Consider the following 19275-nt stretch of genomic DNA (forward strand, 5'->3'; position numbering starts at 1 on the left):
AGGTTACAGTGAATTTGTAGTCATACTAACCAGAGAGGTCGCAATGAGAAGTCTGCAAAATAGCAGAGTCAAAATCAGAGTCAGGAGAAGCTTTAGTCAAAGCCAGAGAGGTCGGCAAATTACCATGCAGGTCTATAGTGGGAACTTGGCAGAGGGTAGGACAGGTACATCGCCAGAGCTAGGGCACACTGACGGATAGCTTTGTTGTAAGTATGAGCACTATCACAATTGAACACTAAGGTGTAGATGACAAAGGTTTAAATAGGTTTTAACCCATTTAAGTGCCAAAATAGGCAGTGAGACCTTTAAGAGAACCTTACCTGGCACACATACCAGGAGCCACCAGATGTCCACAGATGGAGAAGCTCCATTGGCAGCACATGGAACCAGCTGTCTGCAGATTACATCTTCATGTCAAACATTTTTGCAAATGTGTGGAATACATTCTAATGCTGTAGTTTAACAAAGAAAGAAAAAGAGGAAGCACCTTCCCTTTGTCCTACTTAAGGCTTCTATCACAAACAGAAAAGTAGAATGTGATAACAGCGAAAATGTTTTTTTACCAATTTCCATCAATGTTTTTAATTTTTGCTGTAGTTAACCTGTGTAATGCCTTTTACAGAATAAAATAATCAATGAAGCCCACCTTATCTGTACATTATTTTCCTCTTTTAGGCATCTCCATTACTTTTTCCCCACTCAGTTATCTCTGCTCTTTTGTTACATTAATAATCTAGTTAATAATTGTTTACTCAAGGGAATTGGCATTACGTGGCCTTTGGTGGATGAAAATATGAATCTCAAAAGGAAAGGTAGAAAAAAAGTAACATTAAATAAAGATATTAACGACAATACTAGTGATAAATGCTTTTGAGTGCTAGATTCAATTACGTATTTCCATTTATAATGTGACAGTTTTATATGAATGTATTATAGAGGAAGTAGATAAAGTATAGTACTATAATAATTTATAACAAATATATCATAAAAGTGAATAAATACAATGCTGTGCAGTATTCAATAAAATGAATATATCTATTCTTTCAATGTAACACCAATGTGAATAAAGTGTAATTGAAAACTAAAAAACATATACTTAAATTCAAATTGTGGATGATGTCAAGCCAGTTTGTCCAATTCGTTTGTCTCATAGAAGACATCATCCACAATTTGAATTTAAGGATATATTTTTTACTTTTACTTACTCTGAATACTGCATAAACCTTTGACAATATTATCGCGTGCTACCAATGACTGGGTGATTGATTTAGCCTGCATTGGTTTTATAGTTTCCCAAACCATTTTTTACCCTTTCTCTTAACCTCTGTTCTTTTTGCTGTAGGTATATTATTTATTCTGGGTTTTTATTAAATGATGGAAGAAATGAGTAGAGAAGAAGCAGTTCTTATCGACCTGTTTGATCCAGGATGCCTTTTGCACAACCAAAGAAATGAAGAAGCTTTGAACTGTGCCCTAAACACTCTTGAAAAATGTTACGGCACAAATGCTCCATTTACATACTTAATGCTCCATCAAGATTCCAGGTGCGTAAACGGGACTCAAGACGTATCATTTGTTGTAACAATCCAGCATTTAAAAGTCTTAAAAAATGGTCTTCAAATAGTACGGAATTCAAGCATGGCAGCAATTCTTTATTCAATCAAACAAGACATTGATAGGTTGAACATTAATAAAATACTTGTCTTATTGCCACAGCAAAAAAAGAAGCAAATGGGTATGTTTTTAAAACTTCTGTTTACTGAGATCTATAAATTCAGAATTGAGACATTTGAAGTACACTATGAAACAGACTATGTGAAACATTTAAATGGTGTATCACAAGTAGCCTTGGAGGATTATGAAAAATACACAAGGAGAAGCATCCAGGAGCATCTAGAAAGTCTGGCGCCTCTAAAAGGAAAGCTTGAAATCCTTAAATCATATCTTATCCCAGGTAAGGTTATTTATTTCCCTAGGGTATATATTGTAAAAACAAACTGTGATCATGGGGATTCTACCTTGGTGAGGATCCATTAGATCTTATGAGCAGCAGACCGGCCATCTAGCCCAAAAGACAAATGCCTGGTGGGCTGCTGGCACGCAGCGCTCCATAGCCCCCCAAACTGCCGCTCCTGTGACAGACCAGGCGCTGTAGTGTGTGATTGCCAGCTAGATATACCCGGCTGCAAGTTGCATGAGCATAAGAAACGTAATGTGCGGCCACACTATCATCACTGCATCAGACAAGAGTATTTTATTATAGTTGTTATTTTTATTATATTTTTTATAGCGCGCCTGCAGATTCTATAGCAATATTACGGTGAGAAAAAATAAACATTTTTTAAAATTCTGCAGGTACACCTGCATGATGTATAGTAGACTTGTACACATTGCAAACTTACCAAATTTTGGTAAAATCAATGATTCGTACAAAGCCACAAAAATGAAGCCAGGCCACTGCAAAAAGCTCAAATCGTTTTCGGTCCATCTGCACATGTCTAATGTAATGTTGATGCATACAAGTACAAAACCAACCCAGCCCTATTCACAATGTAAAATCACTGTGATCTCTCACCATTTATCTCAGTATTGAAAAACATTTTACTTTTCTGCAAAATGTAAAACTAAACGTTGATTGCAGTATAACTGGGGAGCCTCTGAATTTACTTTCTAATAAAAGCAAGGATGGGGAATGAACTAATGTCTACTTGTTTACAGAATTATGAGTTCATTGACTCTCCCTCCTCACCAGTTCAGAGATAGCCTAAGAAACTTGAAGATAATGGAGTGATAAAAAAAATGTACCATTTTTCTTAAAGTAGTTATAATTTTAGCTAGGTTAAAATCAGCTCTCTCCATGGATGCTCCGTTAAAATTAACTCACAGTAGTGGTGGTGCTCACATTATCTCACCAACATTGTGGTTTTAAATTGCTAGTGTGTTTTTTTTGTACGTATACTAAAGTTGGGCCATAACATGAATTCCTTGGGCTCCTTTACCCATACCCTCTCATGTTAGATTTTGGTAAATCATAAACTGGATTTGGAAATTGCTTGGCTTTTAAAACTTCCCATGAGTGAGCGTTAAATACATGACTTGTCTGCCAGTTAACAAATGCTCCCACTTTAAGCTTAGCTAAATTTCAGAAAAGCCAGTAGACAAATTTTCTCAAAGAGGAAATGGGCCAAATATTGCAACATTTTACCAGCAAACTATATGTACCAGTAAATTGGTAATATTTGTCAAGAATGCAAATCAATCCAAATGTTAGGACGCTGGTGCTTTACCCTTTGAATCCACTAGATGGCGCCATGACCCAAATATTTATCCAGCTGTGTGAATCAGAAGCAATTAGCATCACTCTTCCTGTTTTGTAAGAGCACACTGTCATTTCACATAACTGTGTGCAATAAAGAACAAGCTAATAATGAATACATCAAACACAACTTAGAAAATAAACAGTCATATTTGTATCCAGTGTCAATACCTTTCATTTTTAATATTTCTTAGTTTACATTATTATTATTATTCCTTATAGAGGACATCTTTCTGCATGGCTATACAACAAGATCAGGAGGCATATCCTACATACCCACCCTGAGTGCACTAAATCTCTTCAGTAGTTCCAGAAGGAGAGATCCAAAGATGGTTGTCGCAGAAAATTTCCGACGGTTAGGTGAAGTTGCCGGATTCAGTCCAAAGAATTATGTCCCTGTGAAGGTAATACAACTTTAGAAAATTACTTCAGTAAATTATTAAAGTGGTAATCCATCACCCTAGTCTACATTCCCTATAACGCGTCCTTGCTTTCAACTGTATTGAGTTTCTCTCTATTAAATCTTGATGCATTTTGTGACATCACAGGTTTTCTATAAGGGTTCCCCCAAACTTCCTTAATTGTAATCAATTTTTAAGTAACCTTTTAAATCTCAAAAATGCGTAACTGTTACATAATGTTTTGAACATATCCATTGAAAACAACTGGTAATTTGCAGTTTTACCTAAATCCAGCATACCCCAAATTATGTACCATGGCATGTAATTATAAGAATTAGCAATTAACCAAAATAGGGACTAGGACTTGGCAGACTTAAGTACTTCTTGAACCTATTTTTATATTTTTTATAGCCATGTATCTTATTTATGTATTCTCGATTAAAATCTACCATTAAACCTGAGTGCAAAAATGTTACCAAAATATATTACATTAAATAGGTAATATCACATAATGGTATTTGCAGATTATACAAATCTACTCTTAACACTCCACCCATGCATATGATAGCAGAGTGTCACCTTTATATATGTATTTTAACCAATGCAAATGCATGGAGGGATTTATCAGTTACCCCAGGAGATGCATTACCATTGCACCAATCAACTCCAGCACACTCAGTTCCAGGGTATCTAACGGGGCCCCCTGCAACCTGCTGTATGGGGCATTATACTTTCCCTTTAAGGGGGCATTTTGCTAATAGCTTATATTTACTTTGGAATTGTATAATTTCATAAACATTTGTAAACTATAGCAAGAGATCCGAGAAACTAATAACGTTAAGACATGGCTAATATAGTTAAAATCAAAGATGACAACATTATGTGTTACTTGTTTGTAGGTGGATCATGCCAATAATGTTTGGATAATGGGAAAACCTGAACCGGACTGCTATGATGGGATAGTAACCAATCAGAGGGGTGTCGTAATAGCAGCTCCTGGCGCTGACTGTATACCTCTTCTATTCTGTGATCCAGTAACCAAGGCATGTGGAGCTGCCCATTCAGGTAAACTCACTGGATCTGCTGAAAACACCACAATCTCCTGACATGTGACAATTTAATTTATATTAAATGTTAGGGATTATTATAGACTGGTTAACATCAGTGGTGTTTTGTAAAAATGGTTCCGAGAGGATCAGCATCCTGCAAAGGGGAAGACCTCCCAGGTCAAGGTACTATCCAAAGCACACAAGCTTGGCTTTGTAGTTGTTATTTTTGTACTGTATAACACACGTGTGTTTAGCGTATCAATTAGATTACATGTCATCAATTATTTGCTCTAAATTCTACATTATTTTACCAAAAAAGGTTAAAAAATGGGCAAAATAAATGGTTCTTGTAAATCAGAAGGCAACAGTAAGCTTGATAGAAGCTTATCCTATTGTGTCGCTGTGTAATATCAGCCCTTGGTATTGTCAGATGTTCTTTTGGGATTACTCGGTGAGTGTTCATATATTGATTTCATGTATTTAAAGCTTTTGTCTGCTTGTCTTCAAATTGTCTATTAATTATCTATGAAGCAGACCATTTGCTATGAATCTCTTTATCCAGTAGGTGGCACTGCAGCACACCAGACTGTTATAAGTTTGCAAATATAATATTTGGAGCCAGAGGCGTATCTACTGAAAATAGCGCCTATGGCAAGCACTGAAATTGCGCCCCTGTCCAAATATCTAAAACCCATTTACTAGCCCCTGCTGCCTATATATATATATATATATATATATATATATATATATATATATATATATATTAGTCCCTGCTGCCGATAGCGGGTATAGATCAACACGCAAACCCAGATCAATTGAAATTCACTTGTGATCTCAGCACTGAAGGTATATATCAAATAAACAGAATCAGACATACAAGTCCTGTATTTGCAGGTATTCAATAATAATATATGAAACGTAGCATCGCAGGTATAGATCAACTGAATAAGACATATTAACCCTGTATTTGCAGGTACACATAAATAATGTATGGAAACATAGCATAGCAGATATGGATCTACAGCATAACACAAAAACCCAGCTTTGCAGGTAAAGATCAATTGGAATTCACATAAAAACACGGCATTAAAGGTATATTTAAAACCCCCTAAATTACAGGCATAGATCACAGGTTGCACCCCAAAGCCAGCCCTGGCGTCCACACTGCCCACATAGAACCTGACCAGCACCCAGATTACACACATAAGATTTGCCATCTTTGTCCCCAAATAGCCCACCACAAGTCAACTTTGTCCTCAAACAGTCCGGCCAGTGCCATCTTTGTCCCATATACACCCTGCCTGTGCCATCTCGGTCCCCAAGGCTCAAACCTCCAGCTAGTGCCATCTTTGCCCTTCCACAATTATACATCTATGATACACAAACACTTTTACAGTCACTCACTAATTCACACTTTAATTCAGACAACTCATCCACACATTAACTCATGCTCGCCCTCATTCAGACAACTCATCCACACATTAACTCATGCTCTCTCTCATTCACTCAATGCATCCACACATTAATGCACACTCTTTACTTATATCTACCCCCCTCCCTCATCACTTTTTAACCCCCTCCCTCCCTCATCACTTTTTAACCCACCCCCTCCCTCCCTTACCACTTTTTAACCCCCTCCCTCCCTTCCTTACCACTTTTTAACCCCCTCCCTCCCTTCCTTACCACTTTTTAACCCCCTCCCTCCCTTCCTTACCACTTTTTAACCCCCTCCCTCCCTTCCTCACCACTTTTTAACCCCCTCCCTCACCACTTTTTAACCCCTCCCTCCCCACTTTTTAACCCCTCCCCACTTTTTAACCCCTCCCTCCCCACTTTTTAACCCCCTCCCTCACCACTTTTTAACCCCCTCCCTCCCGCACCACTTTTTAACCCCCTCCCTCCCTCACCACTTTTTAACCCCCTCCCTCCCTCACCACTTTTTAACCCCATCCCTCCCTCCCTCCCTCACCACTTTTTAACCCCATCCCTCCCTCCCTCCCTCACCACTTTTTAACCCCATCCCTCCCTCCCTCACCACTTTTTAACCCCATCCCTCCCTCCCTCCCTCACCACTTTTTAACCCCCTCCCTCACCACTTTTTAACCCCCTCCCTCACCACTTTTTAACCCCCCCTCTCACCTTGACGATGTTGCTGTCTTCCTGCACCGCTCGCTGGTGCCCGCTGCTTCTTTGCTGAGCGCCGTAATATGATGTCATATTTCGGCGCCCAGCAGTGAAGCAGCGGGCACCAGCGAGCGGCTTTTAAACACTGATGCGGAGGAGATAGAGGGGCGCCTAGCAACCGCTCGGCGCCCCTCTATCTCCTCCGCATCAGTGTTTAAAAGCCGCTCGCTGGTGCCGGCATTTCATGCAGAGCGCCCCAATATGCCGGCATATTGCGGCGCTCTGCATGAAATGCCGGCACCGGGATGGGGGTAGAGGGCTCGTGGAGGAGAATGAGGGGCGCCGAGCGGTTGCTAGACGCCCCTCTCTCTCCTCCGCATAAAAAAAAATGAAAAAAAATGCCGGTGAGCGGCATTTAAAAGCCGCTCACCGGCGCCCCCCTTGAGATGGCGCCCATCTCTATATACGCCTCTGTTTGGAGCACTTAGTGGACATCATGGCAGAACTTGACAAGTCACGGTTACTTTTACTATATTTTCAATCAAACATATGTTATGTGTAATTTAAAAAAAAAAAATTATAAGTCAAGTATAATATTCATCCCTCACCCCACCTCCCTCCTACATACACTCCATAAAAAGCCTGTAGTAAACACATTATTACTGGATAATGAGCTAGACGAAACAGCTGTGTCCCTAAGAAATGGCAATTAGAAAATGCTTTAATTTGCTTTATGAGACATGTGTGGTGTTATATATTAGCATCATCTCTATGATGAGCAAAATATCTGGAATAAACACTAATTGCACTACATGCAGCCAGTGGCCACATACTAACAGACGGCATCTGGCGCATTAGTGACCTTAAGGGTACGTGGAAGGTGTTTGGCCAGTTTGCCTGATGGCCAGTCCAAGCCCTTCTTGTACTATTATTTTTTTTTAATAAATTCATTTTAAATAAATAAACTCAATTGCAAGCAATAATTTCTTTTCTATTTTAGGTTGGAAAGGTACCCTACTAGGAGTTGCAATGGCCACAGTAAATGCTATGATGTCAGAGTATGGGTCCAATGTGAAGGACATATTCGTGGTACTTGGACCTTCTGTGGGACCTTGCTGCTTTACGCTCTCACAGCAAGAAGCCAAAGCATTTCATGCAATCGACCCTCAGTGTGTTAGGCAGCTTGACTCACCCAACCCCTACATTGACATACGCAGAGCTACTAGGTGAGTCTTTGTACACCTTAACATAATACCCCTTTACCTGTAACATTTAGAGGCAAATGTTTTAGAACTACTTTGCCATGGACTCCAGTTGATTCATTGTTTGTAAGATTATTTGTCTTCATGTTAAGTTGTTACACAATTGTGCTGTGTTTTGGAATTCCTGTGTCAGTAGTGTCAAGGAGTGGTATGATGACACATACGGTCCATTAGACTCAACCATTAAGTGATTGTGCATCACCAACTGCGTTATAGCATGTATCAAAGAGCAAAACAACCAGGATGAATGCATCTATTAAAGTATACGGTATATTTTGCATGTTTTTCAAGTGAAATACTTTATTTCTATGTTTGCTGTCATACTTGTGAATATATGGGCATGTGTGTTGTCTGGTCTATGACAAATGTCAATATTTGTCAGTGGCATCCTTGGGCTTAATTACTGCAGAAAACAAAGGTGAACTGAAAACTGGTAATTCCTCTATTTACTAGCTAACAAAATATAAGATATTGCAGACTTTGTTTGAAACTAAAATATAAATATATTAAAGAAATACATTTGTTTTTTAAAAATACGGTTTTTAAGACACAAGAGGCAGGTTAGACACATTTTTATTCAAATAACGATACTGTTTTATTCCGTCTAGAATTAAAAGAGCACTTCAGCCATCTTATGTGTTTTAATTCGTATTATCGCTGAGTGGTACCTTTAATTAAAAGCTTTTCCTCACTTGCAGAGTACCCCCTCTTATACATTTGCCTCCTCTTTTCCTGCCCCCCAGTTACTTGCCTTGCAGGAGATGTGCTCGACTTACACATTCATGCTGCGTGTGCCCATGTGCCATACTCACCACCAGCCTGCTGCAATGCGGTCTCACAGCAAGACTGACTTTGTGGTTAGTGTTTTTTGTAGAAAGAAAGAAAAAAGGCACTTGCTCTGCATCCAACGGAAGATGGATTTCCACGACGACTTCATCAGCAAAAATAGAAAGCGTTTAGCTTCATATAGAACCGCTCATTATACTTTCCATGGTTCATTTTATAGAAACTCAGAATTAAGCTACTCCACCAAAAGTCTCATTTTATTTTAAACTAAGTCCCTTTGGAAGTATGCAGTTTCTCCTAAAAGTAAAACAAATGTAAAAAAAAAATGGAAACACACAATTTTGTTGCTTGTTAGTACAGGAAATTAAATTAAAGTTTAACCAAACTGGTGTAGTGTTACAAGCAGGGTTCCTGTGTAAATATTGAGTCTGCTTGTCTCTGCGCTATTGCAGACACACCTGACTAAGCTCAGTTTATGATCCGTATTTTCTGGGAAATACCGATTAGTATTTCAATGGCATTAAACTGGTTTTGTTTGGTAATTACAGTGAAAGTAAAATGCTCAGTTCAGGAAAAGTTTCCATAGATACTCAAATCTCAGTATAAATATTTTCCCTTTCTACCTTCGTGGACTGTTGAGATAGTGGAAAGTATTTGAGGCAGGATTCACATCACTCCTAGCCGGCAGAATGCCTTTTATTAGCAAAGAAAAGATTTATTTTAAAATCAGCTGTGTAATGATCACCCATTGTTACTTCTCATTTCCCAATAACCCATTGTTAATTGATTTTTCAGTACATATAAATGTACGCATGTGGACAAGAGGTGAAATATATGTGACATTTAAGCTTGGTTATACACACTGACATCCTTATACATATCACTTATGAACAGAAACAGTGAATAACCAGTAAATCATACAAAAAAATATAGGATGCCACTATTATACCACAGTATATAATCTTTGTACTATAGATTAAGGTGGGCCTTAATCATATGTGTTTTCTTCTAATATGCTGGTGCTTATAAACATTTAGGTATGGCATCACTAAATAACCTATACTTCTGTACATTTGCAGTGATACACTCATACATGCACACACTCATTTTCGAATGAATACATACTTGTACCGACTTATACACATCCTGGTACTGTGATGTACGGTACTTACCCTGGCACCCATACATATATATAGGAAGGCATCTAGAAATGCCACAATATTACCATTTGTTGTGCTAGTACAAAGTAACCATCACCGCTCCTTTAGAGGATGCAGCTGTGACCCGATTGCTCTGTAACTCCTGTGGATTCTGTATGTTTATGATTTAGAGGGCAAGTAGGGTTATCTGCATCTTTCTCAGAACTGATCTGCCTTAACAGCTCCCATATTATTCCTGTGTTAGTAGGGATTCTAGATCATGATTCTCAGAGCCTCTTGATGTGCCAGCATGTGATAGAGAAGAGGAGTCTATATCTATATACCACTAGGGAGGGAGCTCTGTCTGTGGCATCATGGTGACATGTAAACAGACAGAAGGGGGTAAAACCTAGACTTGCGTAAGATAAGATTTTTTTATCTTCTGGGATGTCTTTCTGCATTTCTACTATAAGTGTTCCTCAAATTATAGGAAACCAAACCAGTTGTACAGATTTAAAGCTTTCCAATAGACCTTATTCAACAGAATGGCAATTGTATTTGTCCCCTACTGCTTTTGATATATGTTAAAGAAATTGGGCATATCTCTCGGTCATTAAATAAACCATTTCCAGAAGTTCTATATCTTACAGTGCGTTAAATCTTATTCAGCGGATTGGCATGACTTCCCTTACACCTAATGTTATATGACACTGGTTAACAGAGTTCTGGTGCTAAATATTTTATGAAAGTTGCTCAGCTCATTATGAAGAAGCCATTTTCAGTGCAAGATTATGCAATATTAATTCATTTGGTTTGAAGCCATATTGGAAAAACCTATGAACACGTGATTACAAATAATGGTCAGTTGTGCTCATTATCCTTGCATTTACAGTATTGGCCGTGAGGATGTTGAAAACCAAAATGTGTTACGAGTACACAGACCATCCTTTTTAAGAGGGAGTCTTCAGGACCTGTTGAATATCTTTAGTAATACATCCAAGTATTATGTCACTGACCTGCCTAGCAACATCACTGTAGTTGTAGAGGAGATTAAATAAGGTTAAACCGTTTTGTTGTGTCAAATATTCATAAAAGAACATGTTGAAATACAGTCATTATTTATTAATTGACAGCACTGAATCCACTCATAAAAAAATGTGTTCTTGTTTCAAAGCCCACTATACCTCTTCTGCATCACTTATTGAACTGTCTGGCTAACCCGCTATCCCAACCTTTAAAAAAAGGTCAAATACAAAGCATGCACATGAAAAAACATGCAACAAAGTGCACGTACAGATTGTTCTAACATGTGAAAGGGTATGTACCTGTTCAAAGAAAGGCCAAATTGTAATACTGGCGATAAAGGGGTTGATTGTCTTTCCATGATTAATAACATATCCTCTCCCTGCCCTGTAAAGTAATTCTATGAAATTGCTTGAATATTTTGTAGCGGCCAAAATGTAATTGAATATAAACCTGGAATTTAGTGTTGCACAATCCTGTTTGTCGATGTAATTTGCTGGTATAGAATTCTAATCTTTGTTATGCAAAAGACCAGCCTTTTAAAGCTGGCTTGGGCACAGGTGGTAGGGTAATTGGTTCAGTTATCTGTGAAACATTAAACCATTATCTCCCTTCTGTTCTCTGTGCGGCTTTTGTTTGCATAATAACTGTCTGGGGCCTTTATATCTATTGTTGGCTGGGTTGTCATTAGGGAGAGCGTTGAAGTCAGACCTTCCCGGTGTTAGTATTTGTGAAGCCCACGTCATATTTCTAGACTATTAATAAAAATAAGGTCAAGAATTTATGCAGCCAGTGTTAACCTGAAGATGTTCGCTGCACTACTTAACATTGTCCATGTCCACGAATTCAGAGCACAAATCACGCACAGTATGAATGTATCACTTTTCCCAATATTATACTTTGTCTTTGAAACAGTTGGTTGAAGAGAAACACAAGCTGGATGTCATTAAATATTAGATATTTAGAGGGACGGAGATTTAGATGTAATGTAACAAAGTTTTACTTTACAGAGAAAGGCTAATAAGCATATGGCTACCTTAAATATATTTATGTCTGAGTCTTTACATTACAAAAAGACCAGAGAGGAAGGGGAAGGGAAACAGGTGAGCTTCTAGAGACTGGCACAACAGCCTGGACAAATCCGCCTGGGGGTACGATCTGGAAAGTCCAGACAGCTGTCTAGATAAATGTTCTGCTGAATGAGTTAATGATAAACAAAATGAGTCGATATTCAATCACAAAAAAAGCGAAATGGGAATTTGTGAAGTTCTGTAGTACTGATTATGCCGCCCCTGTGTACAGCATCTGTCCAGAGAAGGGGAATTAATCGATGCATAGCCACATATTACTAATTCTCACAAGGTGACCGGCAACACAGTGAAATTATTTTCATATGCATCACATGCTGTGTCTATTATAAGGGTTCTGCCAGTTTGAAATTGGGATTTGGGGGAGGTACATACAGGGTTCATATAGAGTTTATTCAGCAGAACATACAATCTAATCATAGTTATTAATTTCCAACTGAGCTTCTTTTAGGTTATTTGTTGGTTTCTTAAAAGTTATTTTTTTGGCTCGCAATGTCAATTACATGGAAAATTACCCAATATTTTCAGCCAGTGTAATAGAAAATGTTGCAAATGCTTTTTTGTTTTATATTTATGGTCTTTCTCGAGATACAGTCTCCTTTTGTTTGCCTTTGCTAGGATTTCCTTTTCACTCCCGTGGGATGTGTTTTCTTGTGTGCACGTGGTAGTACTGAAAATAATATAGCATATTACAACAAAATGTAAAAGGTGCTGTACCATTAAAAACTGTTTAACTCATATGTTTCCTGTATAGAACCATTAAGGAATGTACGCGCACAACAGATAAAGAGTCAATTAAATAGTTGGGGATTCTGCTGAATTCTTCCATGTAATTTTAAGGAAAAACCAAGCAAAAGTGTAAAGCATTCACGCAGCTGTTATATGCCATTTTTTATTTCTTCTGAAACTGTAATCACATAAAAACAATGCAGAAGCTTTTCTTTAGTTTCTACAGCAAGAACCCATGAGTACATTTATGTCACATGACAATTAAGTACAGCCCCGGGAGGATTCATAATTAATTCAGTTTGATGCGGCCAATTCAAAGCTTTTGAATCATTCGGAAAAGAGTAGCTTTCCGCACTGATGACTTAGTGGCCTATGCTGCATCATCGAGAGAGAGGGAAAGAAACAGTAACAGATGTTTTTTTTTCCAATTTTGTTTAGATTAATTATATTGAATGTGACATTGTGTCAGTTATAGAAGCATATAAACAGTCTGATATGTGATTTGCATTTTTTTCTTTGTTGTTTAAGAATTCTTCTAGAACGTGGAGGTATTCTGCCAGAACATATCCAGGATGAGTCGGTCGCTGACAAGAATCAGAACCTTACCCTCTGTACCTCCTGCCACCCAGACAAATTTTTTTCCCACGTTCGAGATGGCACAAATTTCGGCACTCAAATTGGCTTCATATCAATTAAAGAATAACACAAGTAGGATGGTGATGTTAATGCCACATTTATCCTGCAGATAAGGAAGAGGAGATAAAGCATGCGTCATTTAAACAGATCTGTCATTTTCCCAAATCCTACACATTAATAAAAAAAAATTATAATAATAATAATTTCCTTCTAAACTCTGTACCATACATATATATGTTCCAAACACATTAACAGAAAAGGTTTACGTGATGTCTCCCCACAACAGAATGTTGGCACTGGTGCTTTTTCCACCATATTGGGCAGGATTGCTACCTGGACAGCTGAACACTTCCTCTTACATTTTTGACAAATGCTTTTTTCTGACAAGTTCATTTAAGGTCATAAGTTGACCTAGTGGGAAGTATGATAACAATATATCCAGATGTGTTATGCATAACAGTGTAACAAACAGTTTAACAAACAATTGGAGTCATACACGTTGGCATCACTTTAATTAACATTGGACCACAACACAGATTATTATTGTTAGAATCTATTTATAAAACATATGAGTAAACAATATTCTTCTGTTAAAAATATTGTTATTCTGATGAACAGTAATATGATACAACTTGGAGCAACCATTTTACTCTACAGACAGTTTAATGTCCCTCATAGCCTCACCAAAGAATAAAGCATATTAAAGAATAAAGCATATTAAAGTATAAAAATAATCAAAAACTTACCATAAGGAGAAGCTCAGGAGCGTAACTAGAAATCACAACCCCAACTTCACCAAGCAAAATGTCCTACAATGCCAAATTTGGCCCCAAGCAGCTTGTCAGTGCCATCCTAACCTCCAAGCACTCTGCCTGTGCCATCATTGTCCCCAAACAGTTTGCCTGTGCCTTTTTTGGCCCTTGCAACATACACTCTGGCACACATACGTAAACACACTTACACATAGTTACACATGCTAACACACATACATATCCTTCCACATATACTTACTCTTACAAGCACACATGTACACACTCCCACAAAGTTTGAAGCATAGCATTGTCCAAAATGTCTTTGTATGTCCACTTGGAACAGTTTGGGGAAGGCACTATTCTAACAAAGCCCGCACAGAGCCTAGACCTCAACCCCATCGAACACCTTTGGGATGAACTGGAATGGAGATTGCGAGCCAGGCCTTCTGGTCCAACATCAGTGCCTAACCTCACAAATACTCTACTGGATGGCTGGGCAGTAATTCCCACAGAAACACTCCACAATCTTGTGGAAATCCTTTCCAGAAGAGTGCTGTTAAAGGTGCAAAAGGAGGAAGTACATATTAATGTCTATGTATTTAGAATGCAATGTCATAAAAGTTCCAGTTGGTGTAATGGGCAAGTGTCACAATACCTTTGTCCATATAGTGTACATGTACTATAACTATGTCCAAAGTCTTCTGGAAAGTGTTCCCAGATGAGTGGAAGCTGTTATAACTGGAAAGGGGGAACCAACTACATATTAATGTCTGTGTATTTTGAATGTGATATCATAAAAATCCCTGTTGGTGTAATGGTCAGGTGTCCCAATACTTTAGTCCATATAGTGTGTGTGTATATATACACCAACTGGCCACTTTATTAGGTACACCTTGCTAGTACCGGGTTGGACCCACTTTTGCCTTCAGAACTGCCTTCATTCTTCATGGCATATTTTCTACAAGGTGCTGAAAACATTCCTCCGAGATGTTGGTCCATATGGACATGATGGCATCACACAATTGATGCAGATTTGTCGGCTGCACATCCATGATGCGAATCTCCTGTTCCCCCCACATCCTAAAGGTGCTCTATTGGATTGAGATCTGGTGACTGTGGAGGCCATTGGAGTACAGTGAACTCATCGTCATTCTCAAACCAGTTTGAGATGATGTGAGCTTTCTGCCATGGTTCACTATCCTGCTGGAAGTAGCCATCAGCAACAATATTCAGATAGGCTGTTGCATTAAAACAATGCTTAATTGGCCTGAAACGTTGATACAAGGCAGGATGGATCTGACCAACCGCGGCATTGAGACTCATCAGACCAGGCAATGTTCTTCCAGTTTTCCATTGTCCAATTTTGGTGAGCCTGTGCGAATTGTGGCCTCAGTTTCCTGTTCTTAGCTGACATGAGTGACACCTGGTGTGGTCTTCTGCTGCTGTAGCCTATCTGTTGAACGTGTTGCGCATTCAGAGATGGTATTTGCCATACCTTGGTTGGAGCGAGTGGTTATTTGAGTTACTGTTGCCTTTCTGTCATCTCGAACCAGTCTGCCCACTCTCCTCTGACATCAACAAGGCATTTTCGTCCACACAACTGCCACTCACTGGATATTTTCTATTTTTCGGGCCATTCTCTGTATACCCTAGAGATGGTTGTGCGCGAAAATTCCAGTAGATCAGCAGTTTATAAAATACTCAGACAAGCCTGTCTGGCACCAACAACCATGCCACATTCAAACTCCATTCTGATGCTCGGTTTGAAGATAAAAAAGTTGTCTTGAGAATAAGAATGTCCTCATGCCTAAATGCACTTTACTGCAATGTGATTGGCTGATTAGCTATTTGTGTTAACAAGCAATTTAACAGGTGTACTTTAACAAGTGGCCAGTGAGTGTATATAAAATTGACTAGAATGATTATTGCAACATATTTGTGATTTTGGCCACTAGGTGGCACCTAAAGGATTTATATAACTACTCAGAAAGAAAATGCTAGAAAACTGACGGGAAGTGAGGGAATTGTGTGTAGCTGTTTGGAATATCAGATAAATATAACTATTGCATACAAGGAAGCACTTGAGCATTGAGTATATATGTACATTGCATTGTACATTATGCCAACATGTACTGAATTCTAAATACATTCAGTACTTTTAAGAATTATTATTTTTGATATATATATATATAATACGAGCTATATTTATGAAATTTTTTCATTTTCATATTTGCCAAAAAGAAGGGAGGTATGATGGGGAGGAGACAAAAGGGTATTGCCACTACAGCAGGTATATTCACTTTAAGTGTAAGAAGGTGCAGAGAACTGTGGTGTGAATACAATACAGAGGGAATACCAAGTGAATACAAGCACAAAGCATCTGCGTGTATGTATAAGCAATATCATAATTGTGAGATATGCCATAAAAACATGTCTGCCAAGACTTTGGAAGGGAGGATGGGAAAAAGGTGGAGGAAAGGGGGGGAGATGGAAGGGGAAAAAAAGGGGGAAGGAAGAATACAGAGAAGTGGAGGGATGAGTAGACAACTAGAGAGCTATGATCTCCTTCAGAGTGGGAGAGAGAGAGTGAGAGAGCATTAGTAAGTGTGGGAGAGTGACAGGATTTATGCTGTACTATTGTCAATGTCTTGTTCAGTGTATAGTGGTGGGAGTTATGCTGTAAAGTAGATCATAACTCCCATCACTATATACTGAGCTGTGCATAACATGATATGAATGTAAATAGTGCCAGCAGATTTCATAGCCCTGTTACAATAAGTCAGTAAAATTTAAAATCACTTATCAATCTGACACAAAAAGAAAAGAAGGCCCTGCTCTTGTGAGTTTACAATCTAGTTGACGGTGTCACAGCCTAACTCCTATCACTATATACCACCGTCAATGTCTGTCTCAGGGTGAACATATTGGCCATGTTTTCCAGGATATCTATACGTTTTTCATATTGATGACCAGCACATCATCCATACTGCAGGGCAGCACTTTATCTGGTCTGTTCAGTAATAAGTGAAAATTATATGTGTCCTGGAAAACATGGCTGATGTGGTCACCCTAGTCTAAGTATATAATGATAGTAGTTATCCTGTACTACCGCCAGTGTCTGCCTCAGTGTATAGTGATAGTAGTTATTCTGTTCCACCGTACTGTCTGGCTCAGTGTATAGTGATAGGATTTATGCTGTACCACTGTCAATGTCTGCCTCACTGTATAATGATAGGAGTTAGGCTGTACCATCGTCAATGTCTGCCTTAGTATATATTGGTAGCTGTTTTAAAGAGGGGGGGCGCCACATACGGGATCTGCCCCAGGGACCAAATACTCTAGGTACGTCCCTGAGTGGAGTACAATCCAATCTGAGTACCAAAGCCCAAAGAGGCGATCAATTGGATTCAAGGCAGCTAGGTTCACCAGTTCCGCAACTGCCCTTGTCTCCTTCACCCGGTCAACCCACTACCTAGTGGAGGGGACTTGTTCAGTCTTCCAATGTAGTGGGATCATGCATTTTGCTGCATTAAGGAGATCTATCGTAAGAGAGCACTTATAGGTAGACACCCCCGCATGGGTGTAGTGGAGAAGCATTGCACCAAGAGCCAGCGGAGGTGGAAGTCCCCTCTCCATATCTATCAGGAAGTCTGGATTCTAGGCCAAAGACAGCATCGGCGCAGGGTATGTTGAAAGATTCCCCCCAACCCCTCTCAGCCACCAGATGAGAAGAGTGGCCCAGATAAAGGGTTGCGGGGAAACCACCTCCTCAACTGCAATAGGGACCTCCAGTGCTGAGGCCGGCTCCTGGCTAGTAGTCCTGTGCACATGAGTCTCCAAGTAATACATGCAACAGGAGCCTGTGATCTCTGCCAGTTTGTGGGTAATCTTCCCCGTTGTCGTTTCCATTTTATGTATAGGTGTTGTTGTTGCTTCTTGTGTGCATTTGTCACCATGTGAGTAAAAGAAACCTTTCGTGAGTATAAATGAACGCTGGATGCTTCCAAACATCAAATGGGAAAGAAGGCTATCTGTTGGGATACTGTAACAATTTCTGCAGAGGGAGATCGTTCTCATGGAAATAATGATCCAAGGTCTGTCTCACTTCCATGACCACTAGAGAATCCGACAGGAGCACCACACTGAGCCTTCAAGTTGTTTGAAAAGGCCTGAAGATGGGTGCACTCAGAACCAGGGAAACTAGGGAATGATTGGACCACTCTGCTGATGCGATGGCTGCACTGACAATGAGATCCAGGTGGTAGTGCTTCATAAAATTAGGAGCCTATCCGTGAGTAAATCCCATGCAGTGGGGAATAGAACATGTAGCCCCTCTCCTCCTAACAGTCCACCAATCGGTTGCTACGCAGCGTGGAGCAAAATTTACGGAATGTGTGTGACCCCACTCGAGGTATCAACCCTAGGATCCAAGGAGATGTTCAAGTCACCTCCAACACTAGCACTCCTTCATTAAACCCTGTCAAGGAACCCATGATGAAGGCAAAAGCCTTGTGTTTTTGCCTATTTGGTAGATAGACATTAGCAAATGTGTATGAGAAACCCGCTATGGATCCATCGAGAAAAATCTACCCTCTGAGTTAGAAAGCCAGTCCACCAGCAGAAAAGGAGTGTGTTTGGAGAGGAGAATTGCCACAACCTTGAATTTGCTTGAGGTATTGTTGCTATAGAATGCTAATGGGAAAAGGTGATTGCATAAATGAGGGGGGTCATTGCCCCTGAAATGCTTTTCCTGTACAAGCACAACTGAGGCTTTCCTACATTTGAAATCTCGTAAAGCTCTGGACCTTTTTTGGGTTGGTTTAAGCTTCTAGCATTGATTGAGGTTAGTACTAGATTAAACTGAGTATAATGGCCATGAGAAAGGGCTCGACCCCCTGTCCGTAAACCCATTCCACCCACAACAGAACCAAAGGAGGAACCATTGGAAATGATTAACACCAATCAATTTT

General features: G+C 39.3%; 1 protein-coding gene across 1 annotated transcript; it reads left to right on the forward strand.

The window, feature by feature from the left end:
* The first annotated feature begins 1383 nt into the window (after window positions 1-1383).
* On the forward strand, window positions 1384-13620 carry LOC149279486 (purine nucleoside phosphorylase LACC1-like). Its single transcript, XM_089501119.1, has 5 exons — window positions 1384-1954; window positions 3539-3720; window positions 4617-4782; window positions 7891-8116; window positions 13446-13620. The coding sequence occupies exons 1-5, from the start codon at window positions 1384-1386 to the stop codon at window positions 13618-13620; spliced, it is 1320 nt and encodes a 439-aa protein (XP_089357245.1).
* Window positions 13621-19275: the final 5655 nt, after the last annotated feature.

This window comes from Sceloporus occidentalis, unplaced genomic scaffold, assembly GCF_023333645.1.
Source record: "Sceloporus occidentalis isolate IW3139 unplaced genomic scaffold, rSceOcc1.0.p SCAF_164, whole genome shotgun sequence".
Lineage (NCBI taxonomy): Eukaryota > Metazoa > Chordata > Lepidosauria > Squamata > Phrynosomatidae > Sceloporus > Sceloporus occidentalis.